The following is a 12,087-nucleotide window of genomic DNA, read 5'->3' as shown; positions in this document are numbered from 1 at the left end:
GTGCTCGAGACAGGCACGAACCTGGCACGATCAGCGCCCCTGATTGCGCTTCCGCAAGTGTCCATGCACCGGGAGCGGTAAGCGACCGACAGGCGCACCCAGCATCTTACATTTGTATAGAGACACGATTTCTGGCATCTTTGTACCGCCGCATGGCCATATCTTGTCTGCAGATGGACGCCGATAACTCGGCGCGGACCACCGAAATGGCGCCCCCAAAAGTTATGTTCAAGTTGGTCCACCTCCAACTTCAAGGATGAATTCCGGATACATGCACGAGTTACGGATACAAGTCACATTCGAGCGAGATGGCCCTGCGCCGCAGCTGGCACCGGCCGGCCCTCGGGGCTCGGTAAGTTGCGCTACGCTAACGCGGCTCATGCTGGCTCTACTAGCGGCTTCTTTGACAAAGTTGGTCGCGACTGGGAGACCGCGTGGACACAGCAGGTCACGCCGTGGGAGCTTCAGGGCGTGAACCCGTCCTTCGTCGAGGGCCTTGCCCACGTCGAGAAGCGAGGCGGCCGCGCCCTCGTGCCCGGCTGTGGCTCTGGCTATGACATTCTACATCTGCAAAAGCAGGGCTGGGCGGCGACAGGCCTCGATATCTCGCCGACGGCCGTCGCCAAAGCCCGCGCCGTCGTTGGCGACAACGTCCGCGTCACCGACTTCTTCAATTACAGCGAGCCCGAGCCGTTTGACTTGGTGTACGACTACCTCTTCTTTGCTGCGATCGAGCCAGAGATGCGCGGTCGCGCTGCTGCGCAGTTCAAAGCCCTTTTGCACCCGACATCCGGCGTACTCCTCACGCTGCTCTTCCCGTATGTGGCCGAGCATGGTGCGATGCGAAAAGCCGGACCGCCCTACGAGCTCTCGCTCCAAGACTACAAGGCTATTCTGGAGCCGGCGGGCTTGACGCTGCAAGCGACGATCGAGCCTTCGAATAGCATCAAGCCTCGTCGCGGTCGAGAGCTCCTCGCGATTTGGGGCTGCACCGTAACAGCGTCGTAGCCAGACGCGATAGCAAAGATGTTACGCCACGGGCGACGCAACATTAGACGCAACACGACCCTTTGGAGGTCAAGTCTCTCATCTGTGTTCAAATTTCGACGCCAAAGGAGTTATATTCAACGGGGCTCACGTAGTCAGGTACTAGTACCAACACCACGCAACACGCTCGTATCAGTGGTCATGCTCGTGTCCAGATCTGGCCACTCTTAGATGTTAAATGAATCGCGCGGAGTCCGACATCGTGCTCAAGCCTCTTTACCCCAAACTGTCGGTTTTTGGGACAACATTGTTTGGCCGAAGCTGGCAATCGACAAGGTGCCATCTCATCGAGATGGCTACAACGTGGAGGGAGACCAAGGACCCAAATGCCCCTATGCACAAAACGTCACCAGCGTGCAGAGATACCATTCTGTACGGTACCATGAGAAGCGTTATTCGCATGCAAAAGTTGTTGCTATCATATCAAGCAATCGGCGCTGATCTTGGATGCTAACCAGCCGTCCAAGTGGCTAAGCTACGCCCTTGCCTTTGCTTGGTATCGATTGTATTGTAGGTCGGAGAGCAACGTCTTCGTGTTTGTGGGATTTGGTTGGGTTCGAGCGAATCATTCCGCGCTGCAAGAGAAACTTGGTTGGGACCGAGCGCTACACACGTAATGAAGGAGCTGAAGAGCTCGCAAAAACGTCCGTGGTGGCACCTTGTAATCGTTTGTTTCGTGGGTCGTTTTCGGTACTTGACCTATCCCCCAACAGTACACTTTGCCGAAGGAACGCGGCAGCGCACGCTAGGCTGTCGTGCGCGGTGGTCATCCGCGATCACATTGGAGCTGCCGACTTACTCCCATTGCAAATTTTTGTTGACGCCGTAGTGCATCCATTAGCGATGAAGCTAGTCGATGGGACAGTATTATCTCCGTCGATGTTGATGTTGGCCTATCAGTTTCACTGATCGGACTCTTGGGTGGGCGCACACTGCAAGCTCACACATTTTTGAAGCCAAATGCTCGCACAGCCGATATACAATGGCTCGAGAAGAAGAGGCATTCTCGCGCCTCGGTTGGCATCGGGAAGTGACTTGCCTAGGCCAATATATCTGCATGGTTGACGTGCTGTGTGCTGATTGGCTTTAATTCTTGTATCAAGCTCAATTGACCCAATCACCGCGCGGTTCGAAACGTACAGCAACGCCACGAATCGGCCGCCACGTTGAGTTGCAGATAAAACTGGTCCCCATCAGCTCGTGTGATAGCCGCATGGGTGCTTGTAAGTTTAGTATTCATCACATTTTCTTAATTACATCATCCCGCGACACCGACGCCAGTCGATGCATTCTCCGCCACTTGCGGTACAGCAGTGGCAGCGAGTGGGTTACCACACATAAGGTTCCTACCAGAGTACCGGTACCAGAGTACAGGTAGTCGGATCCTTTGTTGTGGAGATGAGCAAGGGTCCAGTGACACCACAAGTTGCTGTTGGCAGTCTCACATGTAACAACTCAGCACTCACTGAACGGAATGATAAGCATTTCAATCGCCAGCTCTTTCAGCATTCGGGCGAGGTTCGTACCATCAGAGTATAGTCTACAACTCGTATTCATCCTAAGTATGCAACAAAATGGTTTTTCGCTCTGTATGAATGGTGAGGGAACAGCTACAGCCGTGGCAAAGTCGACCGAAGTGGGCGGTCGACTCGGTGCTGGGAAAACCGATCGACGATGGAGCCCTGGCACCTACATACGAGTAGAATTGGTCACGGAAGTACGACCTTGTAGCCACCTCTCTACGCCTTGTTTTGTACTGGCAAAGCCACCAGAAACGTGGAATGGTTGCAGTACGCTCCACCACGACATGTTAAAAGTTAGGGTCTACACTACGCGAGTCGACTTACGTCAGCACCGCCCATCGTGGTCGATGATCGAGAGGTAGAGGTCGTCGCCGTTGTTGGGGAAGAGAACTGTACGTGCTTCGACACTCGGGGTGCTTCCGTACTCCATGCGCAGAGCTTCGAGCGTGACGTCCGGTGACTTCATCGAGACGGGGCGGCGCCGACGCTCGGAGACGGGAGGCTCGATCAGCTGGAGGAGGTTTTCCCGCATCGTGCACGGGTGGTACTGCCGACTTTGCTTGGGATCGACGATAGTGCTCTCAAAGTCATCTTCAAAGAGCGACGATGCGCCCTCCACCTCGGCACTTGGGTGTGTGAACGGACTGCGAAGTGTATACTCGACCATGGAGCCGACGCACGCATTGCAGACGCGCTTCGTGGGCTCGGCCGTACAGCTCTGCGTGCAGTGACGGCAAAAGATCTACACCGGCACAGTAAATGAATGAGTACACTGCAGTCGATCAAGACAAGACACTTACCTCGCCGCAGATGGCGCAGTTGTGTTTGCGGTGCCATTGCCGAAAGAACGTTTGAAAGCTTTTGTGGCAGCCGGCGCAGTGACTGCGGCTCTCACGCTGGACCTTGACCTAGTGCATTGGTTCACTATTGGAGCCACACAAGGCAGGTATGGAGTACCTCGGTGGGATGACCGTGTTTGAGTCGCGACACTTGAATCGAGCGGTGGATCGTTTGGAGTCGCGCCGCGCGCTGACGCACAATGCGCGTATGCAGAAAAGACGGCACGCGCCCTTTTAGATCCATGTCGACGATCGCACGCACTTCGAGGACGCTGTGGACGGAGGTTTCCATCACCACAAACCTAACGACGTCTAAGCCCAAAATGCAAAAAATGGAAAAAAAATCGAACCCCGAGTTGTACAGGGAGCCGCGGACAAGGCCGATTGAGCCTTCCATGTCGGGGCACGCTTCATGGAGGCGGATCGAGTGCTGGGAAATGACAAACGCGCGGGCCCCCGTCGGCAAGAGCACGGTATCGTGGACCTCGAGGAGGCAAAAGTCACGGTTTCGCAGCGGTTTCAAACACTCGATAGCCATCCATCGCACAAAGATGCGTCGATGCGCGAGCGCCGACGGAATCTCGAGCACGATTGCGCTGTCGACGACGCCGTCGTGGGGCTGCTTGAACGGCAACTGGCCCGGCTCGATCGTCGACTTTGTGAGGAGCGCGGTGAGTTCTTGGAACGAGGCGTGGAGCGTGGTCGAGGCCCGGAATGGCGTTGTCGCCGCGTCGTTGTTGGCAGGCGGGCCTTGAAAGAGGCGAACACTAGGTGACTCGCGTACGCATGGCCAGAGCTTGGCGTCGTAGAACGCCGTCTGCGCATCACAGAGCTGACGGACGTTGGTTTCGGCGAGCGACTCCAAGTACTTGGTCTCTTGTGCCGAGAGCGCTTCGTAGCGAAATTTGGAGCTCGAGAGCGTCGTGCGCGGGCTATTGGCCGAGGACGGCGGCGTCGTGTTGGCCATGGGAAGAAATAAAAGATGTGGGAATTTGGTCGGAAAAGAAGCGATGGGTCCGGTGCTCACTTCGTGGAGTTGGACACGGTGCGTGATGAGGCCAGTGAAGGATATGTAGGCGTCGTCATCTGTTGCCTTGGCTCCTCCTGAAGTTGCCAGTGACTGATTCTGAAGAAGGCATGGACGACAGGCGCACAAAAACGTGAAGTCCCCATCCGTTGAGGCAAGTAGCACAGTGGGACGTCCACGCTGCGGTCGAAGCAGCCTCAAGCTACATCGCCGGCGATGCTTTCTTTTTTGTAGCCAAACTGCTCTGTACATGCTTTGCGTGCAGGCCACGCGCCTCACCCTATCGGTCGGCGAAATGCCTGCGAGTTCAAGCTTGCGCGTTGCGTGTCTTTGACGTTGACCCGATTACTATCACGAACGCAGAGTGCCATTCTCATGCAACAGGAAACGGTCCAACGCTACCACAGCAGCGAAATACGACGCCTGTGCGAAGGCAGCGGCGCTTGCTTTGCCATACAGGCGGTCGCCCTTCTACTAAACTTGGTACAGGACAGAATACCCAGCTCATTTCGGGGCGTGTTGACATCAAAACGCGTGCGCACGTCACGACGCTGGTTCAGGAACTCAACGAAGAGCGCGACTGTCCTCGCTCTCAGTAGCAATCACTACCCACTAGTATCTGCATGGCTAGAATCATACCTGCATGCTCTATACCGCCGCGCCATGTTGGTGCCACCGAGCGCGTTGCACTGCAGGCGCTGCGTCACGCTCTGCGGTTGAATATTTGAAGGACGACCGCGCCAGCAACCGCTCAACGTCCTCAAGTAAGTGACGACGACGAGCTACAACGTGCGTTTGTTGTCCGACGACTATTTCACACGTCCCTATCTGGAATGTACGTGGAGCCGGTGACACCTTCATACATATGTATATACATTCTAGTAGTTTCTATTAGCCTCCTTCGCGGTGCATAATGAATTATTTCGAGATGGGCAAGGGTCCGAGCCAGTCAACGTCCAGCTCGGGCACGTCGGGCACCCACGCCGGGTGTATCCACTGTTGGAGCTGCTGCCGCGTTACGTTGGGACTGTACTGACGACACGGCGACGCCATCCCGACATCGTACCCGCTCGGACCGGACGACGGGTACGGACTCCGAAAGCAGCCGCCCGTCGAGGCCCCCCAGCACGCATGGCACTTGCGACCTTTCGAGGCGTCCACCGTACACTGGCGGCAAAACGTCTATCATAGCGTTACATAAGTCACATGGGTGAGCAGCATAATCGCATCCTACGTGGCAGCACGACGTGCATTGAAAGAGGCGGCGTTTCAATGAAAACGAGTTCTGGAAGCGCTTGTGGCAGCGACCGCACTCGCTTTGGTTGTCACCATACATCTACACCCGAGCGTCAAACCCAAAGGCCGACATATCCCAACGTCAAAATCAACTGTGTACCGCAAAGTCACCGCATATCGACATCTTGGCGCGGCGGAGGTTGGCCACGGCAGCGTGCAGCGACTGAAGCCGTGCGACGCGATTGAGCATGAAGCGCTTGGAGAGCCATTGCGGCCCGCGCCCTTGGAGGTCCAAGCTGAGGAAAAGCTGGACGCGGCACTGGCCCGGCGTGCCCGTTTCTGATACAATAAGACTACATACCACTCAGTTTCTAACGTCAACATGGAAGGACGTACCCGGAGTTCGCGATGGACGCCCGCACAACGTTGAGCGTCGCTTCGTTGTCGGGGCATGGCGCAAATGGCACCGAGTGCTGCGAAATGACATACGCGTGGCGTCCGGTTGGCAAGACGACGTCGTCGTGGGCCTCCAAGACGCAGAGATCGCGGTTCCGCATCGGCGACGGACACGCAAAGGCGAGCCAGCGCACAAAGATGCGCTCGTCGGCGGCGACCGCATGCAAAATGTTGCTGTCCAAAACATCTTGGTACATGTGCTGGCCAATGTTGGCGCGCATTTCTTCCGTGGTCACAAGCGACACAAACGCTTTGAGTTCGTCCATGGACGCGTCGACGACCGTTGCGGCTTGGTACGTACTGCCGCTTTGGTCACGAAAAAGATGCAAGCCCGGCGTGGCTTTGACACACACCCACGGTTCGTCGCGACTGCGGCGCAAGAGGCGGTCGAGATTCTCGTGGGCAACGTCCTTGAGCGTCCGTGGGTCGTCGTCGTCGCCGAGGAGCGTCGTCGAGTGTAGCTTGTGCATGCGTGCCATGAGTCTCAAAACCAAAAATGACGACCTCGATTTCTGTGCATACGATAGATATGTACGCAGGGACGTACGGAGCGGTTCAAGCAGTGCGCCAGCCGGTCTGACGCCACGCGAGCCGGCCGTGTACACTGAGATTCGTTGATCGTTCCAAGTTGCACTTGCTCATCCGACGCGCAATGCAGCTACGGATCCCGCTTTCCACACGCCAGAGAGAGTCCATTTACAGCCGAGTTGCATGAGCGACAGTGGACCTTGTCACTCGTACCTCGTCGTCCGTAGGATATCGAAATGTCGTACAGGAATCCACTGCAGTGCTTTTACACGCCGTGCAATTCGCGTGCGCGGGAAGCTGGGACCGAGAGGCTGTGATCGACGGCTTCAAGGAACGGTGGCTCAAAAACGCGCCACTTGGGTATCCGCTGCACCTGGGTGCGCCGTTGATTGCGATCTAAGAAGCGCCAAAGCTCCTCGTCACAGAGCGGGATGGGCGAATTGCGCGCAGTTTCGATGGCCATTATTGGTCGATGGCAGTAGTACGCCTCGCGTCACTGGAAGACTCCCTGACCAAGTGCGACATTCGCGATGGTAGCATCACTACAGTGTAGAGCTTTCATGGTGCGTGCTGTGTGAATGCAAACACGACTCGTGTTCAAGAACTGTTAAGTCCGACAGTACGTGTTTCCGAAAGCTGTCGAGAGACTCGGCATCGCGCGGTCCAAGCCGCGATGCTCCGCCTTTTCCTGCCCACACGACCACTCGACGAACAATCGAACGCACGAGCGAATTAACGAACGAGCTGCTGTCATCGGTTCGTAGTATGGTATAGTAGAGAGCGGCACAACAATGCAGCTGCGGCAATGCAGCGCGAACGATGCGTTCGTACCGCGGCGTCGACGCGCTTCAGAAAACGTCTCGAAGGTATTAACCACATTTTTTATTACTTCAAGTAGCAGAACGGGACTAGTTCTGTAGACAGGGACGGCACGATGGCAGGGAGGACAATATTGTAGCGACTAGACGATAAGGCGAAGCACGTGGGCCGAGTCGACCTCGAGCATCGGCAAAAGCGCGCTGCCTTGGTGCGGTGACGCCAGCTCCCCGGGCGCGAGCCAATCAAACTGCAGCGCTTCGAGCGCGACATCAGGCGTGGAGAGCTCGCCGACGCGTTGCTTGCGAGGCTCGTCCAGCAGCTGCAAGAGCGTCGACGACGACGTGCACGGGTGGTACACGGGCATGTGTCCGGTCGTGTTTGCGCCCACGATGCTGCCATCGTCGTCATCCGGGAAATCGGCAAACAAGGAGTGTTTTGCATACGTCACATCGGCACTGCGGCACGGACTCCGCAGCGAACTCTCGACCGTGGTGCCCACGCACGCGTAGCAGACACGACCTTTTGTCGGCGACGGCGTGGCGCACTTGGCGCAAAAGACCTGCCACAATACCAAGTCAAACCATGATGGTCATGATGGGGTGCCTACCTCGCCGCAGAGCTGACAGTGGTGTTTTCGCCGCCACTTGGGAAACGTATGAAATGCTTTGCCACAGCCGCCACAGTGCGACCGCGCGTCCACCGGTACCATGGGCTAGCATAACAGCAACGGCAAAGTCACACCAGAGTGTAGGTCTTTCAAACGTACAATGTAGGTCCCTTCGAGCGTCTCGCCCAGGCGAAGATCCTCGAGCGACGCGTGCAGCGACTGGAGACGCGCGACGCGCTGCCGCACGACAACCTTGTGCAGCCAGGACGGCACGCGACCTTTCAGGTCCATTTGTGTATGCGTATGGACGTCAAGGATGCCAGGTGTGTCGGTTTCCATGATGATGGTGCTATTGATAATGCTGAGTCTCCGCCGTGAGGACGACGTGTGAACGTACCCCGAGTTGTAGATTGAGCCGCGAACGAGGTTGTATGCGCTCTTGAGGTCCGGGCAGCTCGACAACCGGATCGAGTGCTGCGAAATCAAGAACGCCCGCTTCCCGTTGCGAAGGAGCGCTTCGTGGTGGACTTCGAGGACGCAGAAATCGCGGCGGCGCAATGGCGGCGGGCACTCGGTGGCCATCCAGCGCACAAACATGCGCTGCTGCTGCGGCGTCGGTGTCGGAATTTCGTGCAAAATGGCCATGTCCAGCAACTCGTACGCGTACTTGTGGACGGCGTTGGTCATTTGTTCGCTTGTGACGTTGCAAACAATGTGCGTGAGCTCCCGAAACGTGGCTTGGACCGTCGTTGTAGCGCGGAACGGGATAATGTTGGGCTCGGACGGCGGTGCGAGCCCTTGGTAGAGGCGCAAGTTGCGCGACGCTTTGATGCACGGGAACGCCTTTGCGTCCAGGAACGACTCGGCGAGCGTCACGAGCTTGGCCATGTTGTGCTGCCCAAGGCCCTCGAGGTACCGCAGCTCGATGGCCGAGAGCGGGTCGCTCCGGAAAAAGTCGGGCGGCAGCGGAAAGTCTTCGAGGTTGTCATGCCGTGACGGAAGCTCGCCCATGCTCCAATTGTGTACTGTAGAAATGCCCGATGCCGAGCGCGCATTGGCAGAGACAGGCAGTGCAGGCGCACTGGCCACTCGAGTCGCTACTTGGGAGGAAGATGTCGGCGTGGTGCCAGCTGGCGACCGCCGCACGCTGCTTGCACGGTGGTGCAATGTGCACCATTGGTAATCACAAACGACGCATGAGATGCACAAAACGAGCTTTGTATCGAGGGCTGAGCGACCGAGGCTGTGGCGCCAGCACACATCGCCGTCTCGCACGTCCGCTGCACAGAAAAGCCCGAGCTGTCTCGGTGTGTATCGCGAGACGTGTGGATCAAAAAGAAGCCAACGTCGCAGACCCAAAAACCACGCGACTGTCCAATATGACTGCATAAACACGCAGCGGCTTGTTTTGGCGGCAAGCACGGTGCAGCCATGTGGTGCCTACGGACCACTCATTCTCGCAAGCTCCTTTGCGCTACTCTAACATCCATCGACATTTGCTCCCAATACACGCATATACGACTCGCGTGCTCGTTCCCTACTGCGAGAAGCGGCGCACGAGCCCGTTCGCATCGCTGTCGTTTCGCGAGCTTCCATCACCTCGATCCTGGTGGTGACTTGAGGTTCAAGACAGCACAGAGTGGCCTACGCACCGAGGCGCGGCGAGGATGATTCGAGTGCTGGACCACATGTTGCGAATAACAAGGTTACCAAAAAGCAAAATGCGGAACATCCGTTTTGGGTGTGGCCACCAAAATTGGAGTTTCTGCGGCTGTCGGACGGTCCAGAACGGCCTGTCGCGGTCCAAGCTCGTGGTCAATACGTGAGCTTGCAAGTGAAAAAGCATGCCGAGGCTTGTAGCCTCTTTTGCCCGACTATTTTGCTCCATGTTGACGCATCCGTTCGCGACGACGTACTAGGTGCGTTCGTTTGTCGGCCTTCGAACTACCGAACGAGCAGTTGCCAATGCAAATCTCGTCATCACCGGTCGTGCCGCACGAGCCAAGGGCTCACCTGCTGCTTGGACGACGTGTCGCGTCGAGGAAGTGGTCAACTATCATACTCGGGTCTACAGAAGGAAAAGGTCGATCGAGTTTGGGAAATGTGTCAACCCTGGACGTTGCACAGAGTTGTAGCTAGAGGCTACGAGTAATCGTTGCTTCGCTTCCAAGTACCACGTGTTACCACGGTCTCTCCCGTCGTGAGCTCCCGCCGGGACGTCATGCGATGGAGGTCAAACCGCCGACAACGCTACCCACTCGGTGCAGCCACGTTGAGCATGCCACGCTGACACTCAAGTCATCACGGACGACGACAACTTTGATTTGGATTTACGACACTTTGTACATGAAACAGCTAGCTACCAGACCTTGTACGATCGCGAGCGGTCACGGCGCGACTCGGGCCGGTGGCCAAAGCTGCGCTCGAGCGCTGCCTGCTGCAGCTGTGCCGAAATATCGATCGTCGCCGTCGGGTCGTAGCAGTCCCAGTCGCCCGCGAGCAGCTTCGAGACAGGGTCGTCACAAAGGTCTTGGAGCGTCGACGTCGTCTTCTCCGACTGCATGTCGCGAACCGGCACGTCGCCGCCCGACGACAGCCGCAGCGACTGCCACGCGGCCAAGAGCGGATCGTCGGTCTCCATTGGCGGTGCGTGGCTCTGCATGCACGACGGGGAGTACTGCGGACGGCGTGGGCCGTGGTCATGAGCGGGGCTCACAAAGCCCGCAGCATTTGGGCTACAGCCAAAGACGGGGCTCTGCGCGTCCGAGAAGCGGTCGCAAATTGCATTGGAGCACGTGACGCAGACGCGCTGGGTGGACGCATGCATCGACTTCCACGTGCCCGTGCACTTGGAGCAAAAGATCTAGACAACTTGTCAGCGCTCGCCTCTTTTTATAATGTACCTCGCCGCACGTCGAGCAGTGGTGCTTGTGGCGAAATGCGTGGAAGCGCTTGGAACAGTAGTTGCAATGACTGCGCTCGCTCGACGGAACGTGCACCTAGTCAAGGTCTAAGCGACGATCATCTATGCTACACTAGTACGTACGGCGGGGGTTGCTTGGTGGCGCGGTGAAAAATGCATTGTGGCCGAGAGACTGCGTTCTTTCTTGGTGCGCCGTGATACAATTGTCGACTGAAGGTCCACGATGTGGCTCACGCGGCGCTTCATGAGCTTCTTGTATACGAACGACGGCAAGTTGCCCTTCAGATCCATCTCGACGTGGCTGTGGGCGTACAGCACGCCGGCTTCGTTGGACTCGGCAAAGAGCATGCTACGGACCAATCAGACGCTTAGATACGACCCATCTGTGTAGGGACATGTTGGTTTACCCCGAGTTGGCGATCGCCCCACGCACGAGCTGGAAAGCACTTTTCAGGTCGGGACAACACGGCAGCCGCACCGAGTGCTGCGCGACCACCCACGCGCGCTGGCCGGACGCGAGTCGGACTTGATCTTGTACCTACCGTGGCGCTGAGACGACGACGCTCGAAAGGTAAAAACGACGTACTTCGAGGACGCAAAAGTCGCGGTTCTGGAGCGGAGTCGGACAAGCGATCGCGACCCAGCGCACAAGCACATGGCGGTGCGGTGCGTCGGGCGTCGGCGACTGGAGGCGGTAGAGCACCTTCATGTCCATGACGTCGTCCGCACGCACCCGGAGCGACTGCGCCATCGCCTCGGTCGAGACGTTGGCGACGACGTCGCGGACCTCGTCGAGACTCGCGGCCATCTTGGCCGACGACCGGAACGGCACAATGTGCGGTTCACTCGGGCGCGGCTTGCCCTGGAAGAGGTGGGCACCATGGACGTCGCCGAGAGAGCTCCACGCGGTCGCGTCGTGGCATTGGAGCGCATTGAGCGTCGCCTCGAGCGTGTGCCGCGCAAGCGACTCGAGGTACTCGAGGTCCGCGGCCATGAGCGGAAGGCAGTCGAAAAAGCCGTACGGCAGTAAAAAGTCGCCGGGTTGGTGGCGGGCGTCGCTGGGCATGCTTGGTATTCGATCC

At 57.5% G+C, this 12,087-nt stretch overlaps 5 protein-coding genes across 6 annotated transcripts; 1 reads left to right on the top strand and 4 right to left on the bottom strand.

The window, feature by feature from the left end:
* Window positions 1–292: 292 nt before the first annotated feature.
* On the top strand, window positions 293–1,189 carry SDRG_16531 (hypothetical protein). Its single transcript, XM_008622746.1, has 2 exons — window positions 293–352; window positions 396–1,189. Exons 1-2 carry the CDS (start codon window positions 309–311, stop codon window positions 1,006–1,008), a joined length of 657 nt encoding a protein of 218 aa, XP_008620968.1. The 5' UTR covers window positions 293–308; the 3' UTR covers window positions 1,009–1,189.
* Window positions 1,190–2,796: 1,607 nt separating this feature from the next.
* Window positions 2,797–4,404, bottom strand: SDRG_16530. Of its 2 annotated transcripts, XM_008622745.1 has the most exons (4): window positions 3,760–4,404; window positions 3,528–3,711; window positions 3,371–3,478; window positions 2,797–3,312 (listed from the first exon to the last, which is right to left on the bottom strand). In XM_008622745.1, the coding sequence occupies exons 1-4, from the start codon at window positions 4,374–4,376 to the stop codon at window positions 2,896–2,898; spliced, it is 1,326 nt and encodes a 441-aa protein (XP_008620967.1). In that variant the 5' UTR covers window positions 4,377–4,404; the 3' UTR covers window positions 2,797–2,895. The 2 variants fall into 2 exon arrangements, with proteins under 2 accessions (XP_008620967.1, XP_008620966.1); XM_008622744.1 differs by having other exon boundaries at window positions 3,528–4,404.
* An 881-nt stretch (window positions 4,405–5,285) lies between these two features.
* On the bottom strand, window positions 5,286–6,954 carry SDRG_16529 (hypothetical protein). Its single transcript, XM_008622743.1, has 4 exons — window positions 6,069–6,954; window positions 5,833–6,025; window positions 5,671–5,772; window positions 5,286–5,618 (listed from the first exon to the last, which is right to left on the bottom strand). The coding sequence occupies exons 1-4, from the start codon at window positions 6,605–6,607 to the stop codon at window positions 5,355–5,357; spliced, it is 1,098 nt and encodes a 365-aa protein (XP_008620965.1). The 5' UTR covers window positions 6,608–6,954; the 3' UTR covers window positions 5,286–5,354.
* A 562-nt stretch (window positions 6,955–7,516) lies between these two features.
* Window positions 7,517–9,373, bottom strand: SDRG_16528 (hypothetical protein). Its single transcript, XM_008622742.1, has 4 exons — window positions 8,480–9,373; window positions 8,242–8,431; window positions 8,083–8,187; window positions 7,517–8,034 (listed from the first exon to the last, which is right to left on the bottom strand). The coding sequence occupies exons 1-4, from the start codon at window positions 9,091–9,093 to the stop codon at window positions 7,618–7,620; spliced, it is 1,326 nt and encodes a 441-aa protein (XP_008620964.1). The 5' UTR covers window positions 9,094–9,373; the 3' UTR covers window positions 7,517–7,617.
* A 1,008-nt stretch (window positions 9,374–10,381) lies between these two features.
* On the bottom strand, window positions 10,382–12,087 carry SDRG_16527 (hypothetical protein). The gene is made up of 5 exons (XM_008622741.1): window positions 11,592–12,087; window positions 11,413–11,543; window positions 11,129–11,354; window positions 10,986–11,081; window positions 10,382–10,945 (listed from the first exon to the last, which is right to left on the bottom strand). The coding sequence occupies exons 1-5, from the start codon at window positions 12,069–12,071 to the stop codon at window positions 10,442–10,444; spliced, it is 1,437 nt and encodes a 478-aa protein (XP_008620963.1). The 5' UTR covers window positions 12,072–12,087; the 3' UTR covers window positions 10,382–10,441.

This window comes from Saprolegnia diclina, assembly GCF_000281045.1.
Source record: "Saprolegnia diclina VS20 unplaced genomic scaffold supercont1.134, whole genome shotgun sequence".
NCBI lineage: Eukaryota > Oomycota > Saprolegniomycetes > Saprolegniales > Saprolegniaceae > Saprolegnia > Saprolegnia diclina.
The sequence above is the reverse complement of the archived record's forward strand: the minus strand, read 5'-3'. Positions and strand labels throughout refer to the sequence as shown.

Excerpts from the sequence above, each read along its gene's own strand:
- SDRG_16531 (XM_008622746.1), top strand. The coding sequence starts at position 309 with ATGGCCCTGCGCCGCAGCTGGCACCGGCCGGCCCTCGGGGCTCG. Across the intron at positions 353-395 it reads CGGCCGGCCCTCGGGGCTCG|CGGCTTCTTTGACAAAGTTG; the intron begins GTAAGTTGCGCT and ends TGGCTCTACTAG.
- SDRG_16530 (XM_008622744.1), bottom strand. The coding sequence starts at position 4,376 with ATGGCCAACACGACGCCGCCGTCCTCGGCCAATAGCCCGCGCACGACG. Across the intron at positions 3,479-3,527 it reads AACACGGTCATCCCACCGAG|GTCAAGGTCCAGCGTGAGAG; the intron begins GTACTCCATACC and ends CCAATGCACTAG. Across the intron at positions 3,313-3,370 it reads ACTGCGCCATCTGCGGCGAG|ATCTTTTGCCGTCACTGCAC; the intron begins GTAAGTGTCTTG and ends GTGCCGGTGTAG.
- SDRG_16529 (XM_008622743.1), bottom strand. The coding sequence starts at position 6,607 with ATGGCACGCATGCACAAGCTACACTCGACGACGCTCCTCGGCGACGAC. Across the intron at positions 6,026-6,068 it reads GCGTCCATCGCGAACTCCGG|TCTTATTGTATCAGAAACGG; the intron begins GTACGTCCTTCC and ends AGTGGTATGTAG. Across the intron at positions 5,773-5,832 it reads CGATATGCGGTGACTTTGCG|ATGTATGGTGACAACCAAAG; the intron begins GTACACAGTTGA and ends GCTCGGGTGTAG.
- SDRG_16528 (XM_008622742.1), bottom strand. The coding sequence starts at position 9,093 with ATGGGCGAGCTTCCGTCACGGCATGACAACCTCGAAGACTTTCCGCTG. Across the intron at positions 8,432-8,479 it reads GGCTCAATCTACAACTCGGG|CACCATCATCATGGAAACCG; the intron begins GTACGTTCACAC and ends CATTATCAATAG. Across the intron at positions 8,188-8,241 it reads CGCTCGAAGGGACCTACATT|CCCATGGTACCGGTGGACGC; the intron begins GTACGTTTGAAA and ends CTGTTATGCTAG.
- SDRG_16527 (XM_008622741.1), bottom strand. The coding sequence starts at position 12,071 with ATGCCCAGCGACGCCCGCCACCAACCCGGCGACTTTTTACTGCCGTAC. Across the intron at positions 11,082-11,128 it reads GCCACCAAGCAACCCCCGCC|GTGCACGTTCCGTCGAGCGA; the intron begins GTACGTACTAGT and ends GACCTTGACTAG. Across the intron at positions 10,946-10,985 it reads ACTGCTCGACGTGCGGCGAG|ATCTTTTGCTCCAAGTGCAC; the intron begins GTACATTATAAA and ends CAAGTTGTCTAG.